The sequence below is a fragment of the Megalobrama amblycephala genome, linkage group LG19 (genome assembly GCF_018812025.1).
Source record: "Megalobrama amblycephala isolate DHTTF-2021 linkage group LG19, ASM1881202v1, whole genome shotgun sequence".
Classification (NCBI taxonomy): Eukaryota; Metazoa; Chordata; class Actinopteri; order Cypriniformes; family Xenocyprididae; genus Megalobrama; species Megalobrama amblycephala.
This window is the reverse complement of record NC_063062.1, coordinates 4,999,228-5,020,206: the sequence shown is the minus strand read 5'-3', so window position 1 is coordinate 5,020,206 and position 20,979 is coordinate 4,999,228. Positions and strand designations below refer to the sequence as shown.

Below are 20,979 nucleotides of genomic sequence, written 5' to 3'. Positions count from 1 at the left end.
ATTCTGACCATGTATAAAGCCACAATACCAACTCTGACAATGCAGTGTTTAATTACTGAAAAAATATAGGGGTTTTTCCATTGCATTTTTGGAGATACAAGGTTCAAGGATACAATGATGTACAGAACAAACAAAACACACTCAAACTTAACCACTAACTGTACTGTGCTAGTGCATGTTGATCATAAAACCCAATATTTTGCCAGTACAAACCAATATAGTTCAATACCTTTGGCTGGTAATCAATCTTGTATGCCGTTTGCTGAAACTGCCTGATTTCTCGGATGATATGGGATATCTGTAAAACGAAGACAATATGATAACAAAATGCCTCGTTTCCACATGCATTAAAGAAACACATCTAAAAAAGACCTACCATTCTCATCTTGGAAAAATTGACCAGGTTGTCCTCTGTGTAGTTGGGGGTCCCTTCCTCAATAAAGGCCAAGTCAGTGAGGTACATTCCCAAATATGGTACACAGGGAGGGTCACAACTAGCAGAAACATTAGAAAAAGAAAAACAAATGAAAACGATGTTTTATTGCCATATCATATTACAATAAAAAATAAATTATTAAAATAAAATAATCACTATCTCTAATATATCTCATCAAATATATGGATCTGAGTTAAATTACAGCAAAAAGTAACATGTACAGCAACAAAAAAACTTACTTTTTTAAGGCCTCTCTGAGGTTCTTGAACCTTCCTTCAGATGAGACCAACTTCTGCAGCTTGTCAATGACTGTTTTAGTCTAATTATTTAAACAAAACATGGTGTTAAATGTTATTCAGTGGTCAAATACACTCAGATCTAACAGCATCCATAATAATATTACAAAAGGTATTATACTCAGTTAATATCAAATCAACAACATGATGTAAGTGATTTCTGAGAAACACTGTTAAAAGTGGATCAGACCGAGCACCACAACACTCTTGTGCAACATGTTCTCCAACCAATACGCCTATATAGGTCGTTTGTCACTTCCCCGAAATACGACCCATAGGAGCATTTACTTAAGTTGCGCCCCTATTGACAACGGGACACTTTCATTTAAATGCATTGTTCCCTTTTAGTCTGCGTCATCTTTCGGGTTTTGCGTAGCTATAGCAAGCTATAGCTATAGCTAGCAATATATAATAATATGCAATCATGTGATCATGTGATCATGCGATCCCAGGGAACACATGTGCTCATAAAGTGTATATGCACTATAAGTCACTAAGGGTAGGTTTAGGGGTGGGGTACCAACATGTTCTCCAACCAATACGACCATATAGGTTGTTTGTCACTTCCCTGAAATACGACCCATAGGAGCGTTTACTAAAGTGGCGCCCCTATCGACAACAGGACATTTTCATTTTAATTCATGAAATACGACTCATAGGAGCGTTTGCTAAAATTGCGCCCCTTTCGACAACAGGACACTTTCATTTTAATGCATTGTTCCCTTTTATCTGCGTCATATTTCAGGTTTTGCGTAGCTCAATTGGTAGAGCATTGCAATAACAATATGCAATCATGTGATCATGCGATTGTGGGTTCGATCCCAGGGAACACATGTGCTCATAAAATGTGTATGCACTATAAGTCACTAAGGTTAGGTTTAGGGATGGGGGTGGGTGTAGTCGTTAATAAAAAAAATAGTTTTGGTAAATGGAAATAGGAGAAATGGTGTAAAAAGTCCACATATTGCATTTAAATGAACACGCATTTTGATTGGTAATGACAGTAATACGTCATTTCATGACGACAGACGTAACACGACACTGTCATTATTTTTACGCCCACTAGAGGGCGCATGACTTCAAAACGTAAATATAGGTCGTAATAAGGTGCTTGAAAAACGACCTATAGGGTCGTTTTTTTTTGGAGGATAGTCTCTGGGGTACATCATTTTGGTGACAACAGTTGTAACATGATACTGTCATTATTTTTATGCCAGCTAGAGGGCGCATGACTTTAAAACGTAAATATAGGTAATAATATATATATATATTTTTTTTGGAGGACAGTCTGCTCTTGTAGCCAACCAGCAGTAGGGGGCGTGTCCACTAATGATGGGGGAGGAGAGAGAGTGAGCAAGAGGGAGATTTGAAGAAAGACTGTGGGAACCCATAACGTCATATGACGTAGCGTCTCGTTCCCTTTTTCAGGGAACCAGGGTTACACAAGTAACCCGAGACGTTTTGCTATGATTCACAGAACCAAGATATGCTGTTGTTGTAATGTTATCTATAGTAACAGGACAGTTTTGAGTGTCATTGTTTGTCTGGAGCTGCTGGTGACTAACAACTCTTGTTTGTATATACTCTTGTGTACTGTATGATTCCTTTTTTGTTCGTTAGTTTGTCATCTTTGCTTTAATTTTTTGCAAAGCATAATCTTGCTCCGCTTCAGCTGCGATAAAGAGACATCCATTTATGCATTGCATGTTCGTGCATTTTGGGGGCGAAGCAATGAAGGGAGGAGTGTGTTTGTTTGGGTTGATTTCAAATATAAACAGTGTTTCTCAGAAATTGCTTACTGCACCTTTAATTGTCTGAACAGTTTAACAGTCTAAAAAAGGCCCTACTTTTCCTTTCATGCCAACTGACTTGATTCATGTTCTCACATTCTTTGTTCAATAACATAATCATTGCTTTTATTTTGATGAGGTTTTATCAAGTAGTTCCTCACCTGTTTAGAAACTTTGAGCCAAGTTTTCTTCAGACGGAAGATGGAGCTGCGATTGAGGGATGAGGTGATTTCCAGCACAGCATTGTAGTTATGGAGACAGCGGCAGATATCAGCCACCGCCACCCACTTCTCTATCACTGCTACCCGTACATTCACATCCTCACAGCGCAGGATCTCTGTGGCGATCAGGTTACTGATCTTTAAAAGAGACAGAGGTATATCAGCATTGTGCGCATTATACTTCATTTGGGATCAACAAATACATTGCAAGAACTGAACATTTACACTTATCTAGAATCAGATGTTTTCACATTGAACACTTACATCATTGAAGTGTTTTGTTGTTTTCATGATGTAAGGTGTTTTCTCATTTTTGTCGTTCTTCATCCATCCTTGACCAAAAAACTCCCTGTATTTGTGAGGAAAAACATTGTGTTTGATCACATTTCTGAAATATATACAAGAATTTTCATGTATTAATCGCTTTTTGTATTGTCAATGTGTGAACAGCTTGTACGAAACTTAAAAAACGAGACCTTCCCCGACTGTAGACTGATTCTTATGTGAATGACTCATGTGAATCCAAACTTTGTGATGGTTACGCGCACTCCTGAGAGACTCTCTTCCGTTTAATGACACATGAAATTAATATTTATCCAATGTTAAGGATAATGCAAAAAAGAGCTAATCGGTACTGTAATGACAATGTGTCATGCAAAGAGATTCATTCAAACTATAGTCTCTATAGTCAGATCTGCAAGTTATGTGCGCAAGAGTGCAAGCACGAGAAATAAGTTGCTGGCTGCAGTTCACTTAATGGCCACCGGTGTCGATAATAACAAGGGTTTCTGAATTATACTTATAGCAATGTATATTACCATCATTCAAGGTCCATTTTTGTTTTGTTTTTGCGCACAAAAAGTATTCTCGTCGCTTCGTAACATTAAGGTTGAACCACTGTAGTCACGTTGACTATTTTACCAAAGTCTTTACTACTTTTCTGGACCTTGAATAACAGTAATTACATTGCTTTCTATGGGAGATGGAAAAAAAAAACTCTAGGATTTCATCAAAAATATCTTAATTTGTGTTCTGAAGATGAACCAAACTCTTATGTGTTTGGAACGACATGAGGGTGTTTAATTAATAACAGAAATTTCATTTTTGTGTGAACTAACTCTTTAAGTATTATGTAAAATCTGATCAAACAATGCAACTAAGCTTTTCTTAAAAAATGCATAGTTCACCCAAAATTAAAAATCACCCTCACATCATTCATGTCAAAGCATTATGCAGAATTTAGAATCTATTGTATGATTTCAGAAGACATATATAGAAATGCAAATCATATGGTAAGAGCTGTGTGAAGATTATTCAAAGTGTATGTCCATGGAATAACAGCATACAGGTTTGGAGTAACATTAATAGCATCATTTTCATTTTTGAGTGAACTGTATTCATCTCTGTAGTTCCCTAAAGAACAAATAAACTGAAACATAATCGCACTCACTCATAAGGTATGACTTTGAAAACAAGGTGGTCCAGTAGGGTGAGCTGCTCTGCGATCTCCAGAGCCGAATGATTCTCGAAAGGCTCTGACTTTCCTCCTTCCGCCTGCATCACAAAACAATTAGTTAAATAATAATGAACTAAAAGTTGAATAATGAATTTCTGCACAGTTTATACAACTTTGTAAATGGTGAAACATTCTAAAACAAAACCACTGGATATACACTACACTACCGCAAAATGGAAATGTCTAAACATAAAATATCTAAAAACTAATAAATTGTTATTCATATATTGCACAAAAGCAACAAGAACAACTAATATAAAACAAAAACGATTTACGCAATGTGTTTGTGTTAGAATCCTCCCACCGCTCAAAACGACAGGGTTTTTATGCAGTGCTAAAATTTGCGCACTCACCAATCCTATTATAACAAACAAAGTGTAGACATTATGAAAGATTCATTGTTCATTTATTCATTGTTTTATAACAAAGCTTTGTGAGATTGCGAAGAACTGAGACGTCAGCTCTTTAGTCATTATAAAGGGAGCGCTCTTTGCGCGCATTCTGCCATACCAAACCATGCACACAGCAGCTTGCTTTATGGTTAAAACTAACTGTGGTTTGTGAATATTGATGCTTTAATATCAAATATTTTATCAGGAGCGTTTATGCTGGGATGTTATGGCAACACATAACTTAATATTTAATGTAAATTTCATGGATGTACTGACAAAAAAATCTAAATAGGCTACTTTTATGCGGGATTTTGCGAATGGGAGTGGAACAAAACATGAATGTGTGGAACAAGATAACATTATTTTGCGGGAACGGGAAAGAATCCTGTGGGAGCAGGCGGGTCTGGAGTCAGAACGATTTTTTTTATCAAATGAATAGTTTCATTCAGCAAAGATGCATTAAATTGATCAAAAGTAACCGTAAATATCTTAATAATGTTATGTTTCAAATAAATCCTGTTCTATTCATCAAAGAATCATGAAAAAATATGAAGCATCAAATCAGCATATTAGAATGATTTCTGAAGGATCATGTGACACCGATGACTGAAGTAATGATGCTGAAAATTCAGCTTTGCCATCACATAAATAAATAACATTTGTAGGTAACACTTTATTTTACAGTGCCATAGTTACACGTTACTACATGTACTTACTATAGTAATAACAGTAAATTATGCATACACTCTAAAAAATGCTGGGTTAAAAACAACCCAAGTTGGGTTGAAAATGGACAAACCCAGCAATTGGGTTGTTTTAACCCAGCGGTAGGGTTAAATGTTTGACCAACCTGCTGGGTAGTTTTATTTAACTCAACTATTGTTTAAAAATTACTGTATTGCTTAATTAAAATGAACCCAAAGTATGTTGGAAATGAACATTTATTAATGTTCAATGAATAATTATTAAACAATAAACATTTATTAAATTGCTTATTAATAAATTTATATTAATAAACTATTAAATTTATATTAATAAAATATTAAAGCTTATTAATAAACATTCACCTTTTGTCTATTTATTGTTGCCTCTAATTGCATCTGGTTTTTAATTTCCCAACTATTTTGGGTTCATTTTAAGCTATAGCCATATAGCAATTTTTAAACAATAGTTGGTTTAAATAAAACTACCCAGCAGGTTGGGCAAACATTTAACCCAACCGCTGGGTTAAAACAACCCAATCGCTGGGTTTGTCCATTTTCAACCCAACTTGGGTTGTTTTTAACCCAGCATTTTTTAGAGTGTAACATTACAAGTAACTAACCCTAAACCAAACCCTAACCTTAACTGTAAGTACATGCAGTTAATTAATAGTACTCAGTACTTATTTGAGTAAGTACAATGTAATTACAGCACTGTAAAATAAAGTGTAACCCGTTTTTAAAATATATTAAAATAGAAAAAAATATATATATTTCATGCAGCCATGGTGAGCATAAGATACAATACTTCTTTCAAAAAACATTAAAAGAATTTTTGACCCCAAACATTTGAACAGTAATGTAAATACATTATGTTGAAACAATAAAGCTCTGATTGTTTTAGCAGTGAAATACTTTAATGTTATGTATGTTAATAATAAATAATTTAAAGGATGATCCAGAATCACCCCACTCACCATCTGCAGCACCTCCTCCAGACAGATCTGATTGTCACCAGGATCCTCCTGTGTCAATGTCCTGTCAGAAAAAAAAAAATGGATGCTTTACAAGGAAAACCAAAGACTGACTGACATGCACAAAATGTTATCAGATGACAGATGTGGCACACAAAAGCTATTGCAACACACTCATAAAAATGATTATTATTATTTATTTATTATTTCTTCTGCATTTATCTAACCCTACATATGATCATTGCATCAGTCAGGCTGTAGGGCAGACTCTATTCACCTGATGATGTTGGCTGCAGCTTTCCTTTCCTGGGTCAGAAGTTCAGGATCATGCATCACCTCCTCCAGGAAACTAATCACCTTCATTTTCAGTTCAGTGTTGGTTTCAAAGTCCTGCACACACAATACACAGTCATGCAAACACAAATGCAAGGCACACAGAACTCTGTAGAAAGTTCTTTCAATACTATTATTATTTTTTAAAATGCTGTTTATATTTGAGCATGTTTTAAAGGGGTCATATGATGCTATTTTAAAAGTTCACTATTTTGTTTATAGGGTGCGATCGAGGCGTTTTAGGCAGGTCTGGATCAGTGTTTTCTGATAGATAGAATAATTCCCTTTGTGGGAGACTGTGAACTTTGCAGATCGTATACATGCACAAACAGATACATTACGCAATAAAAGAAAAGGAAAACATTAAGAAGCATTACATGACCTATTTAAAATGTTATCATGTTTCTTGATATCATCAAAATAAGTGCAAAAAAATCATTTTGGACATTTTTTACCACATTTTGTTTCTCTTTAGCCACTTCTTAGTATATTATTATAATGTGTACTCAATCTCACCTGCGAGTGTTTGGACACCCAGTGCCTGAGGACATTGAGAACTCTGTTAGTTGCTGCTCGACGAATCACAAACTCCTTATCTCCGTTCCTCTGATCCGTGGGGAACCCTGATAACCAATCAAAATTCACATTAATCCCTTTTCTGCCAGGCAACAAATAATCACAACCTATGAGAGATTGAAACAGATTGGTGAATGCTACCTGTGCTTGCCAGAGACATGCGGCGGTACTTCTCCTTGGTTGGCGTGCCCTCGTTGGCACCAGCAGTGGCGATGGCGAAGGCAGAAGCGGCAGACAAGGCGCTACGGTTGTTATCCAGCTCCCGGCAGGACGACATCACCATGCCATTATTGTATGAGAACAGAGAGAATTCTGCCCAGAGAGAAAGACAAGTAGCACACACGACTGTTAAATGCATGTTTGGAGGTTAATTGCTATGGAAGCTTGTTTCCGTCATGAAATAAAAAAAATGTATATATCCCTGACACAGCAGGAACCAATCATCTGTGCCCTATAGAGAATGATGTGTTTGCAAGCACCTATCAGTCCATCTAGAGTTTCATGACAGAACTTTGTATTTTATATCTCGCAATTCTGAGAAAAAAGGTCAGAATTGTTGGATTTAAATTTACAGTTGTGAGTTATAAAGTCAGAATTGTGAGATAAAAACTGCAATTGTGAGTTTATATCTTTTTTTTTCTTCTGAATTGTGGCATATAAAATTGGAATTGCAAGAAAAAAGTCTGAATTGTGAGATATAAACTTAAGATTTCTCGAGAATTCTGGCTTTTTTCTCACAATTGCAAGTTTATATCTCACAATTCTAACTTTTTTTCTTAGAATTGCAAGATATAAACTCACAATTGTGAGTTATAAAGTCAGAATTGCATGATATAAACTCGCAACTGCAAGAAAAAAGTCAGAATTCTGACTTTATAACTCATGCAATTCGGACTATATCATGCAATTGTGACTTTATAACTTGCAATTGCGAGTTTAAATCTCACAATTTTGACTTTTCTTCTCAGAATTGGGAGATATAAACTCACAAGTTTATATCACGCAATTCTGTCTTTTAAGACGCAATTGCGAGTTTATATCATGCAATTCTGGCTTTATAACTCGCAATTGTGTTTATATCTCACAATTCTGAGAAAAAAGTCAGAATTGCATGATAAAACTCACAATTGCAAGAAAAAAGTCAGAATTGTGAGATAAAAAGTAACAATTACCCTTTTTATTTTTTATTTAGTGGCGGAAACAAGCTTCCATAATCTGTCCATAGCCAAAGACTAAAAGGTCCAAACAAATATTAAGTAAAAGTGGAGTTACTGTGTTTCAGAGTGCTTCCCCTTTAAGGACACAGCAGGTGTAAAATAAGACAAGATGGACTCATGCAGAAATAATGGAGGCAGTGACATTATCTCCACAATGGATAAGCCTCCGATGATGACATATGAAAATGTCACAAACATCTATACTGCACCCAACGACTGTTAAATAAAAACGACTCTGGTCAGAAAGACCAAAATAAGCACTTATCTCCATACTATTAGTTTTGTACTTGCAAGCACTTTCCACGGGCAAATGCATCATGTTATCATAAAAAAATAAAAAAAATAAATAAAAAGTATTTTTGGAGCATAAGAGTGATGATGCTGAAATGATGTAGTGCATCGAAGCATCCAGTAGGTGGCGGTGCAAAGCGTAAAATCACAGACTGCGGATCAATCAAGACAATAGGCTGGGCTCTGGTTCTCAAGATGGTTGAGACTAAAAATAGCTCATCATTTCACTAAGATGAATGTCTCAAATACACTCTCAGAGAATAACAAAAGCAACGTTTTAAAGAAAACAAGTTTGTTGTTGCACGCTGCAGCAAAGGCTTAAAAAAAATACCTAAAGGTAACCAAAACATGCTTTAATCTTCTACTGCCACAAAGCTTGACGGAAATACCGCGTCACGCATATGAAACAATAAGGTCACTGTTGACCTTTGAACCCCTGTTGAAGTTAGTTTTAAAAGCAAGGAGATGGCGTTGTTGAAGTGCATCGACTGCACCGGGGTGGCAGAGAGAATGCACGCTAATGGTTGCTATGGCACAAGTTTTCCAAACACCTACTCACGCCTCCTTTGGCGTTTCCCTGAGCTTTTTTTTTTTTTTTTTAAACCTACAGAATTAATGAGATTTTGCATGAATCGTGTCTTCCACGTCTGTCCTAAGAATCACTTTTACAGATACAGCGTGTACTTTAAAACATGAACGGCAAGTGTGAACAAAAAGAAACAACAACATCTCACATACCAAAATGCTAAGGACCTTAAAGTTATAGCTAAATCAAGCAGCGCAAACCTTTAAAAGAAAAATCTAATGTTACTGGACTATTGAATTAAACACTCCGTTTCTCAAAACAGCTAGTCTGCCATTTTGAGCCATTGATAAATGCAACATTTGGCTGGTCTGAAGGGTGCAGGTGGCTTGTCAGCATGAGATGCAGGTGCTCTGGTTTTCATGTCAGTGAGCGATAACAACATGGCAGGGAAGTCTAGGACAGAGTGTCTTCTACCTGAGGAGTTTTTGCATTTGACGTTTTTGGGAGTGGTGGGTGATTTGGTGGGCGATACTTCAGCCTCTGCCTCGTCACTCTGGGTCTGGTCGTTGTCGTTTTCCTCCCTCACTGAAGTATCTAGAAAAAAATCAGTCATAGGCATTTACGGCTATCTATATGCATAACATATCGACCACATGAAAGAACACAAAGCAACCATCTTGTATCAGTTTGGAGTGTGGAGACCCGTTTACACTAGTGCGTTTTTGTTTTAAAACACATACGTTTTGCTACTCTTACGCCTGTCGTTTACACTACTCCGGCATTTTCGACCCTCAAGAACAGAGACTTTCGAAAACGCTGCAGAGACCGTTTTAGTTTGAAAACACTGGGGTTGTGTTTCAGTGTAAACGAACTAAAACGGAGACTTTTGAAAACGATGGTGTGGCTGCCCACATTCGCTCTGCATATCCTTGACAATCGTGTAACAATAACATGGAGACTGAACTGCAATCTTTGCTGGCTTTGTTGTAATTTTTTCAGCCATTGTGCAGTTAAAGTTTTTAATACTACAGCTACCTACATGCGCAACTGTTTACACTTGTATCCGCACGCCCAGTGAGCACGAACGGTCATGTGACATGCGTTTACGGTCGTGTAGTGTAGACGGAGATCGTTTCTGAAACGCTGTAGAAGCGACAGTGTAGATGAGGATTGTTTTCATTCTAAAACGCCTGTATGTCAAAATTACTGGTACTTCAGTATCAATTGATACTACAATTAAAAATGTAACAATACCATCAGGGTTATTATCGTTAACTAAAACTTAAACCATAAAAAACATTTTCATTACTTGTAGTAAAATAAGGTAAATTAAATACAATATTTAAAAAATAATTTTCAGCTAGTTAAAGCAACATTTCTAATTTTTGTTTAGTTTAAGTTTGAGTAATAAAATAAACTAAATAAACTAAAATAAAAATAATAAATAAATATTAAATAAAAAAAAATATAGACATATTTAAAAAAAGAAAGAAAAACTAATAAAAAATGGCAAAAAAACACAACAAAATTACTGACAATGGAAAGAGAAAATATCTTATTGAAAATATTAACAAAAAATATAATATTATATCAATGATATTAAAATAACACCGCCAAGTATTTGTTATGTGAGGGTAGATGCCATTGTTATAATTTAGTTTCATATTTATAATAAATTAGTATAAAACTATGGCATATACCGTTTTTACATTTTTTTATTTTAATTTACATGTATATATTAATAATATTAATATAATAGTATGGATTATAATATAATAATATGAACAATATGTATATGATTTTTTTTTTAAATAAACCACTGTGTTATTAGTTTATGCTGTTATCTACGGAAGAGGATTAGGGCCAAGCAATAATAAAAAAATAAAACCATCTCGAGATTAAAGGTGTTAAATGAAAAAATTAGTTACATTTCGAGAAAAAAGTCGAAATAAAATGTTGAGAATAAACTCATTAAATTTCGAGAAAAAAGTTGTTAAATTACGGGAACAAATTCATTAAATTATGAGAAAAATGTTGTTAAATTTCGAGATAAAAGTCGAGATAAAATGTTGAGAATAAACTCATTAAATTATGACTTTATTCTCAACATTTTATCTCGACTTTTTTCTCGAAATTTAACAATTTTTTTCTCATAATTTAACGAATTTGTTCTCGTAATTTAACGACTTTTTTCTCGTAATTTAATGACTTTATTCTCAACATTTTATCTCAACTTTTTTCTCAAAATTTAACAAGTTTTTTTCTTGTAATTTAACGAGTTTATTCTCAACATTTTATTTCGACTTTTTTCTCGAAATTTAACAATTTTTTTCTCATAATTTAACGAATTTGTTCTCGTAATTTAACGACTTTTTTCTCGTAATTTAATGAGTTTATTCTCAACATTTTATTTCGACTTTTTTCTCGAAATTTAACAATTTTTTTCTCATAATTTAACGAATTTGTTCTCGTAATTTAACGACTTTTTTCTCGTAATTTAATGACTTTATTCTCAACATTTTATCTCAACTTTTTTCTCAAAATTTAACAAGTTTTTTTCTTGTAATTTAACGAGTTTATTCTCAACATTTTATTTCGACTTTTTTCTCGAAATTTAACAATTTTTTTCTCATAATTTAACGAATTTGTTCTCGTAATTTAACGACATTTTTCTCGTAATTTAATGAGTTTATTCTCAACATTTTATTTCTACTTTTTTCTCGAAATGTAACAATTTTTTTCTCATAATTTAACGAATTTGTTCTCGTAATTTAACGACTTTTTTCTCGTAATTTAATGACTTTATTCTCAACATTTTATCTCAACTTTTTTCTCAAAATTTAACAAGTTTTTTTCTTGTAATTTAACGAGTTTATTCTCAACATTTTATCTCGACTTTTTTCTCAAAATTTAACGACATTTTTCTCATAATTTAACGAATTTGTTCTCGTAATTTAACGACATTTTTCTCGTAATTTAATGAGTTTATTCTCAACATTTTATTTCGACTTTTTTCTCGAAATTTAACAAGTTTTTTCTCATAATTTAACGAATTTGTTCTCGTAATTTAACAACTTTTTTCTCGTAATTTAATGACTTTATTCTCAACATTTTATCTCAACTTTTTTCTCAAAATTTAACGACATTTTTCTCATAATTTAACGAATTTGTTCTCGTAATTTAACGACATTTTTCTCGTAATTTAATGAGTTTATTCTCAACATTTTATTTCGACTTTTTTCTCGAAATTTAACAAGTTTTTTCTCATAATTTAACGAATTTGTTCTCGTAATTTAACAACATTTTTCTCGTAATTTAATGAGTTTATTCTCAACATTTTATTTCAACTTTTTTCTCGAAATTTAACAAGTTTTTTCTCATAATTTAACAAATTTGTTCTCGTAATTTAACAACTTTTTTCTCGTAATTTAATGACTTTATTCTCAACATTTTATCTCGACTTTTTTCTCAAAATTTAACAAGTTTTTTTCTTGTAATTTAACGAGTTTATTCTCAACATTTTATCTCGACTTTTTTCTCAAAATTTAACGACATTTTTCTCATAATTTAACGAATTTGTTCTCGTAATTTAACAACATTTTTCTCGTAATTTAATGAGTTTATTCTCAACATTTTATTTTGACTTTTTTCTCGAAATTTAACAAGTTTTTTCTCATAATTTAACGAATTTGTTCTCGTAATTTAACAACTTTTTTCTCGTAATTTAATGACTTTATTCTCAACATTTTATCTCGACTTTTTTCTCAAAATTTAACGACATTTTTCTCATAATTTAACGAATTTGTTCTCGTAATTTAACGACATTTTTCTCGTAATTTAATGAGTTTATTCTCAACATTTTATTTCGACTTTTTTCTCGAAATTTAACAAGTTTTTCTCATAATTTAACTAATTTGTTCTCGTAATTTAACAACTTTTTTCTCGTAATTTAATGACTTTATTCTCAACATTTTATCTCGACTTTTTTCTCAAAATTTAACGACATTTTTCTCATAATTTAACGAATTTGTTCTCGTAATTTAACGACATTTTTCTCGTAATTTAATGAGTTTATTCTCAACATTTTATTTCGACTTTTTTCTCGAAATTTAACAAGTTTTTTCTCATAATTTAACGAATTTGTTCTCGTAATTTAACGACATTTTTCTCGTAATTTAATGAGTTTATTCTCAACATTTTATTTCAACTTTTTTCTCGAAATTTAACAAGTTTTTTCTCATAATTTAACGAATTTGTTCTCGTAATTTAACAACTTTTTTCTCGTAATTTAATGACTTTATTCTCAACATTTTATCTCGACTTTTTTCTCAAAATTTAACAAGTTTTTTTCTTGTAATTTAACGAGTTTATTCTCAACATTTTATCTCGACTTTTTTCTCAAAATTTAACGACATTTTTCTCATAATTTAACGAATTTGTTCTCGTAATTTAACGACATTTTTCTCGTAATTTAATGAGTTTATTCTCAACATTTTATTTCGACTTTTTTCTCGAAATTTAACAAGTTTTTTCTCATAATTTAACGAATTTGTTCTCGTAATTTAACAACTTTTTTCTTGTAATTTAATGACTTTATTCTCAACGTTTTATCTCGACTTTTTTCTCAAAATTTAACGACATTTTTCTCATAATTTAACGAATTTGTTCTCGTAATTTAACAACATTTTTCTCGTAATTTAATGAGTTTATTCTCAACATTTTATTTCGACTTTTTTCTCGAAATTTAACAAGTTTTTTCTCATAATTTAACGAATTTGTTCTCGTAATTTAACAACTTTTTTCTCGTAATTTAATGACTTTATTCTCCACATTTTTATCTCGACTTTTTTCTCAAAATTTAACGACATTTTTCTCATAATTTAACAAATTTGTTCTCGTAATTTAATGACTTTTTTCTCATAATTTAATGAGTTTATTCTCAACATTTTATTTCGACTTTTTTCTCGAAATTTAACAACTTTAATCTCGAGATGGTTTAAATTTTTTATTATTGTATGGCAATTTTTTTTTCTGGTACTGGTATTGACTACTAATATTTTGGTGTTAACAGTGAATTTGCAGTGTGACCTCACCCTGTTTGCATGGCGAACTCTCATCAGACTTGTCCGTCTTGCCCTCGCCTTCGTCAGGAATCTTGCTGGAGATGGGGCTGGACACGTAGAGCTTGTTGATGTCCAGAGTAGTCTTGCTGAAAGGGGACATGGATGAGTACATGCTTGCATAGCCATTGGAGGAACAGCTAAGGGCAGCCAGGTCCAGAGCCTTCCCACCGGTGATGATGGGGATGTTGAGGGACAGTTTGCGGCGGCGGTTGGGGGACGAGGTCTTGGTGATGGCCAGCGGGGGTGGGGAGGAGAACTTGCGGCTGGCACGGGGTGACTTAGGAGGCTCTCCGTAGAGGAGCTTGTTGTTCTGGCTGCTCGCGAAAAACAGCTCCAGGGATCTTTGTGTCAAAAAGATCAGGAGGGAGGGTTGAGTTAGTGACCATGTTGTCTTGATTTAAACCTCTTGAGGGTGTCATACACGGACATGTGATTTAAGATAAGGAATTTTAATTCAATTTAATGTTTTGAAAGAAATTAAAACTTTTATTTGAGTTAAATTGATCAAAAGTGACAGTAAAGACATTTATAATGTTACAAAATAATTCTATTTCAAATAAATGCTGTTCTTTTGAACTTTCTATTTTAAAAAAATAGAAAGCACAACTGTTTTCAACATTAAAGGGGTACTTCGCCACAGAAAAATTGGGGTATCAATAAAACTTGGCTGCTTATATAGTAGAAAGTCTTTTTTTGTGGGAAAACTTCAACACCCATAATGCACTGGGCATGTTGTCATCCAAGGCCACTCCCACCAGTTAGTGAATTATTACTCATTTTAAATGAACCTCACGGAGCTGTTTGTTTAAAGCTCAATCGATGCTTTTAGTTTGGGGGCGGGGATAACTGTCTAATTGACCAATGAGAACCTGTATGAAAACATTGATGATTTTCAGTTTGATGTCACTACACTCTAAAAAATGCTGGGTTAAAAACAACCCAATTTGGGTTGAAAATGGCCAAACCCAGCGATTAGGTTGCTTTAACCCAGCGGTTGGGTTAAATGTTTGACCCAACATGCTGGGCAGTTTTATTTAACCCAATAATTGTTTAAAAATTACCATATGGCTGGCATAAAATGAACCCAAAATAGGTTGGAAATTAAAAATCAGAGACATAATTACTAGAGGCAACAATAATAATCAAAAGGTGAACATTTATTAATAAGCAATTAAATAAATGTTTATTGTTTAATTATTATTCTTTAAACTTATTAATAAATGTTCATTTATTAAACATATGTTAAGCATTTTAAGTTTAAGTCATTTTAAGCAAGCAATACACTCATTTTTAAACAATAGTTGAGTTAAATAAAACTACCCAGCAGGTTGGGCAAACATTTAACCCAACCACTGGGTCCATTTTCAACCCAACTTGGGTTGTTTTTAACCCAGCATTTTTTAGAGTGTACAGTCCCAGAAATGACACACTTCACCTTTAAATAAGCACAGATTCAGAAAACCACCATCGGTACATCACTAGCCTACAAAAAAACAACAGTTACGTATTTGCCTCTCGTTGCAGCTCATGATTTAGCGGATAATGGCTTCCCAGTGCTGCGTGGTGTGCTCAGGGTATATGCGCTGACAGAGAAAAGCGTCTCTGCGGAGCATAAACAGCCTACTCTTCACATCTCTCTATAACGTTGGAGAGCGTTGCAGAGAAGCTTTCCCACACATCGAGCCACCCCTACACGTCATGCCTGCACAGAAATAGCCCCTCTTATGACAGTCTGGGTGACCGTTGAAGCTGAGGCAGGGCAGCTGAGCGGGGGAGGTCTGGGGAGGCATCACAGCCATGCAGTCTGCCCAGGGGAGAGTGGGTGCTACAGGCTGTGGGTGTGTGGGAGGTCCCCGGCTCTTACCGATTTGCCTGGATCTCCGTCTCCGGAGCCAACAGAAGGAGGAGACGCAGAAAGCAAGACAGAGAGACGAAAATAAAGCGCGCACACAAGAGAGAGAAAGAGAGAGAGAGAGAGAGGCTGCAAAACGTGCACACTAAATATTTCATCTCGCAGATGCGGCACGGGTGGAGGGTGGGGTCCTGCAGCAGAGTGGCCGGTTGCTAAGGTGATGGCGACAAGAGCCCCGCTGAGATGCTTCAGTCAGGCAGGCTTGCGGGCGATGAAGCAGGGCCCAATTACTGCTGTTTCCAGCAGAACACACACATACATAGAGCAGGGCGACACACATTAGTGTGACCTCTAGCAAGCCTTTAGCAACTCCAGCACATCTCACTCCCTTCCCCTTTGGCTTTCTCTCCATCTCGCTCTCTTTTATCTCGTTTTATCCCACACGCACGCAGACGCTCACTCGCTCTCACTATAGGGTGACAAACACTGGTGTGACCTCTCTCCTGTCTCACCGAAACATTTTTCTGCTCATTCTCTCTCACACGAGAACACATACACAGCAAAGTAAAGGCCCACTGCTGAACTAAGAGCTTCCTGCATGTGCATTTATTGTATATATGTAACAAAGGTCTGCTAGTGAAGATCTGTGCAGGTAAACTTCACTCCCCTGGCCTCAAGAGGCACGCTAGCGACTGACGCTAGAGGCTGCGATCTTTAGTGTCCTTGTTAGCGCTCCCACCTCCCATGCCGGAAACACCGGTTCGAATCCCGCTTGGAGAGGTGCGAGTAGAACCGGAGGGGTTACATATATGTGTGCCTAGATACAAGCTCATCAAAAGGCTTCTAGCAAGCTGAGAATTAGGGATGGATCTTTATGAGTAAAATATAAAGGTATTAAATAATAAAAACGGTAATAGCAACTTTTTATCTCACAATTCTGACTTTTCTTCTCATAATTGCAAGTTATAAAGTCAGAACTGTGTGTTATAAAGTCAAAATTGTGAGTAATAAAGTGAAAATTGTGAGTTATAAAGAGAATTGCTAATTATCAAGTCAGAATTGCGTAATATAAAGTCAAAATTTTGATACAAAGTCAGAATTGTGTTATAAAGTCAGTATTGACAGTTATAAAGTCAGAATTGCGAGTTATAAAGTCAGAATTGCGAGATATAAAGTCAGAATTGAGAGTTATAAAGTCAGAATTGCGAGATATAAAGTCAGAATTGAGAGTTATAAAGTCAGAATTGTGAGATATAAAGTCACAATTGCGAGATATAAAGTCAGAATTGTGAGATATAAAGTCAGAATTGAGAGTTATAAAGTCAGAATTGAGAGTTATAAAGTCAGAATTGCGAGATATAAAGTCAGAATTGAGAGTTATAAAGTCAGAATTGAGAGTTATAAAGACAGAATTGTGAGATATAAAGTCAGAATTGCGAGATATAAAGTCAGAATTGAGAGTTATAAAGTCAGAATTGTGAGATATAAAGTCAGAATTGCGAGATATAAAGTCAGAATTGTGAGATATAAAGTCAGAATTGCGAGATATAAAGTCAGAATTGCGAGTTATAAAGTCAGAATTGCGAGATATAAAGTCAGAATTGAGAGTTATAAAGTCAGAATTGTGAGTTATAAAGTCAGAATTGCGAGATATAAAGTCAGAATTGAGAGTTATAAAGTCAGAATTGTGAGATATAAAGTCAGAATTGCGAGATATAAAGTCAGAATTGTGAGATATAAAGTCAGAATTGAGAGTTATAAAGTCAGAATTGTGAGATATAAAGTCAGAATTGCGAGATATAAAGTCAGAATTGTGAGATATAAAGTCAGAATTGCGAGATATAAAGTCAGAATTGCGAGATATAAAGTCAGAATTGAGAGTTATAAAGTCAGAATTGCGAGATATAAAGTCAGAATTGCGAGATATAAAGTCAGAATTGAGAGTTATAAAGTCAGAATTGTGAGATATAAAGTCAGAATTGCGAGATATAAAGTCAGAATTGCGAGATATAAAGTCAGAATTGTGAGATATAAAGTCAGAATTGCGAGATATAAAGTCAGAATTGAGAGTTATAAAGTCAGAATTGCGAGATATAAAGTCAGAATTGCGAGATATAAAGTCAGAATTGAGAGTTATAAAGTCAGAATTGCGAGATATAAAGTCAGAATTGCGAGATATAAAGTCAGAATTGAGAGTTATAAAGTCAGAATTGTGAGATATAAAGTCAGAATTGCGAGATATAAAGTCAGAATTGCGAGATATAAAGTCAGAATTGTGAGATATAAAGTCAGAATTGCGAGATATAAAGTCAGAATTGAGAGTTATAAAGTCAGAATTGCGAGATATAAAGTCAGAATTGAGAGTTATAAAGTCAGAATTGTGAGATATAAAGTCAGAATTGCGAGATATAAAGTCAGAATTGTGAGATATAAAGTCAGAATTGCGAGATATAAAGTCAGAATTGCGAGATATAAAGTCAGAATTGAGAGTTATAAAGTCAGAATTGCGAGATATAAAGTCAGAATTGCGAGATATAAAGTCAGAATTGAGAGTTATAAAGTCAGAATTGCGAGATATAAAGTCAGAATTGAGAGTTATAAAGTCAGAATTGTGAGATATAAAGTCAGAATTGCGAGATATAAAGTCAGAATTGTGAGATATAAAGTCAGAATTGCGAGATATAAAGTCAGAATTGAGAGTTATAAAGTCAGAATTGCGAGATATAAAGTCAGAATTGCGAGATATAAAGTCAGAATTGCGAGTTATAAAGTCAGAATTGCGAGATATAAAGTCAGAATTGCGAGATATAAAGTCAGAATTGTGAGTTATAAAGTCAGAATTGCGAGTTATAAAGTCAGAATTGCGTGAAATAAACTCACAATTGTGACTTTTTTTCCTTGCAATTCTGATATAATTCAGATATAAACACACAATTGCATGTTATAATGTCCAACTGTGAAGGAAAAAAGACTGACGTTTTTTCTCAAAATTGTAAGTTTATATCTCACAATTCTGACTTGATAAGACGCAATTATGAGTTTATTTCTTGCAATTCTGAGAAAACAAGTCAGAATTGCATGATAAAAACTCGCAATTACAAGAAAAAAGTCAGAATTGCATCTCGCGTGACCTTTCCAACATGATTACGTAATGTGTGGCAGTGAACTAATCCTTTAAGACCGATTAGTCGACTAGTCTTAAACTTTTATCGAATGCCATGCTGCTTAAATCAGTCGGCTTTATTTTAACATTATAAATATTAGGTTATTAAGCTCAGCTTAATCAGTATTCTGCGCTGAAAACAGCACTCTTGCCATGCCCTGTTATGTGCATGAGAGCAGTTTCAGGTTGACATCTCTCTGTGGGCATGCTAAGCTGATCACACTCCCCATTTTCCACAATAACCTCTGAAAAATTTGTGTGGCTCACCGGGCTGGTATGGCGCTGATGGGCCTCTTGTATATGGTGATGAGTTTGTCAAGGACTACATCTGCGCTGGTGAACACGCGGTAGGAGTGCAGAAAGGTGTTGAGGAAGTCGATGGAGAGGAAGCGCAGGTCAGTCAACCTCTCCAGCAGGCGTTCCACGCTGGCATAGCGGATCTGCAACACCTTGCACGAGTTCATCATCTTACTGAAGCGGATGTCCACATCATCACAGTACAGACTGGCATCAGACCTAAACATGTGACACAGGAAATCACATGTGATTTATATGTTTACAAAGCACAACTTTATGGTTTTTATAATCATTCTTGAAAAAAATAGCAGTATGTGAATACTCATAAAAATATGAATATAGCTTAAATTTGTATGTTTTTATATATCTATGTAGTGTTTTTAATATGCTTTAAGACAAACCATGTGCAAATACTGTACATCAGTCAATCTGAGTATTTTCTCCTTAAAACGGAACCAAAAACAGTCTCAAAAATGCTGTTTGAACTTGCTTAACTACCTTGTAACCAATCACGTCAACGAGTGGATCTCTGAGCTGGAGTGAGTGGAGGCGGGTCTAATTTGCATATTCATAGAACCACGTATACTAAATGAGGCAAGGGTGTAGAGTTACACTCAAGTAATATTTTTTTCAAGGGAAATGTTTAAATATGCCATTTTGGTGATCAAAGATGAGTTTTAAGGGATACAATTATTGACTACAGGGGGACTTTAAAAAACAGATCTTTAGTAATATACTGATATATTTTTTCAGTATTTTTTTAACTGAGCAAGTAGAATGAAATAAGTTAATGTAATGCAAATAAATGTAGGTAAAATAAATAAATAATGTTTTATGTGCAATATTTGCTATAATTACAATTACATATTTTTGCCATACTTTATAACTGTATTATAAAAATCAGCATTACATCTGCGTTTGGCCAACTCTGCTCTGCACATATGTGACCCTGGACCACAAAACCAGTCATAAGTCACTCAGGTATTTGTAGCAATAGCCAATAATACATTGTATGGGTCAAAATTATCAATTTTTCTTTTATGCCAAAAATCATTAGGATATTAAGTAAAGATCATGTTCCATGAAGATATTTTGTCAATTTCCTACCATAAATATATCAAAAATGTATTACTGAGAGTGCCATATGCATTGCTATGGACTTAATTTGGACAACTTTAAAGGTGATTTTCTCAGTATTTAGATTTTTTTGCACCCTCATATTACACATTTTGAAATAGTCGTATCCAAATATTGTCCTAACAAACCATAAATCAA

General features: G+C 34.4%; 1 protein-coding gene across 1 annotated transcript in view; it reads right to left on the bottom strand.

Annotated features, from left to right (window-relative positions):
* Positions 1-20,979, bottom strand: part of rasgrf1 (Ras protein specific guanine nucleotide releasing factor 1) — a 54,986-nt gene that overhangs the window by 3,175 nt on the left and 30,832 nt on the right. Inside the window, exons 14-26 of the mRNA XM_048168569.1 lie at positions 19,675-19,923; positions 14,363-14,733; positions 9,744-9,863; positions 7,377-7,547; positions 7,176-7,282; positions 6,604-6,716; positions 6,330-6,390; positions 4,194-4,297; positions 3,008-3,092; positions 2,684-2,881; positions 676-755; positions 377-494; positions 230-298 (exon numbers count right to left, since the gene is read on the bottom strand). Of these exons, the coding sequence (XP_048024526.1) occupies positions 230-298; positions 377-494; positions 676-755; positions 2,684-2,881; positions 3,008-3,092; positions 4,194-4,297; positions 6,330-6,390; positions 6,604-6,716; positions 7,176-7,282; positions 7,377-7,547; positions 9,744-9,863; positions 14,363-14,733; positions 19,675-19,923 (1,846 nt within the window). The remainder of the gene's footprint in view (positions 1-229; positions 299-376; positions 495-675; positions 756-2,683; positions 2,882-3,007; positions 3,093-4,193; positions 4,298-6,329; positions 6,391-6,603; positions 6,717-7,175; positions 7,283-7,376; positions 7,548-9,743; positions 9,864-14,362; positions 14,734-19,674; positions 19,924-20,979) is intronic.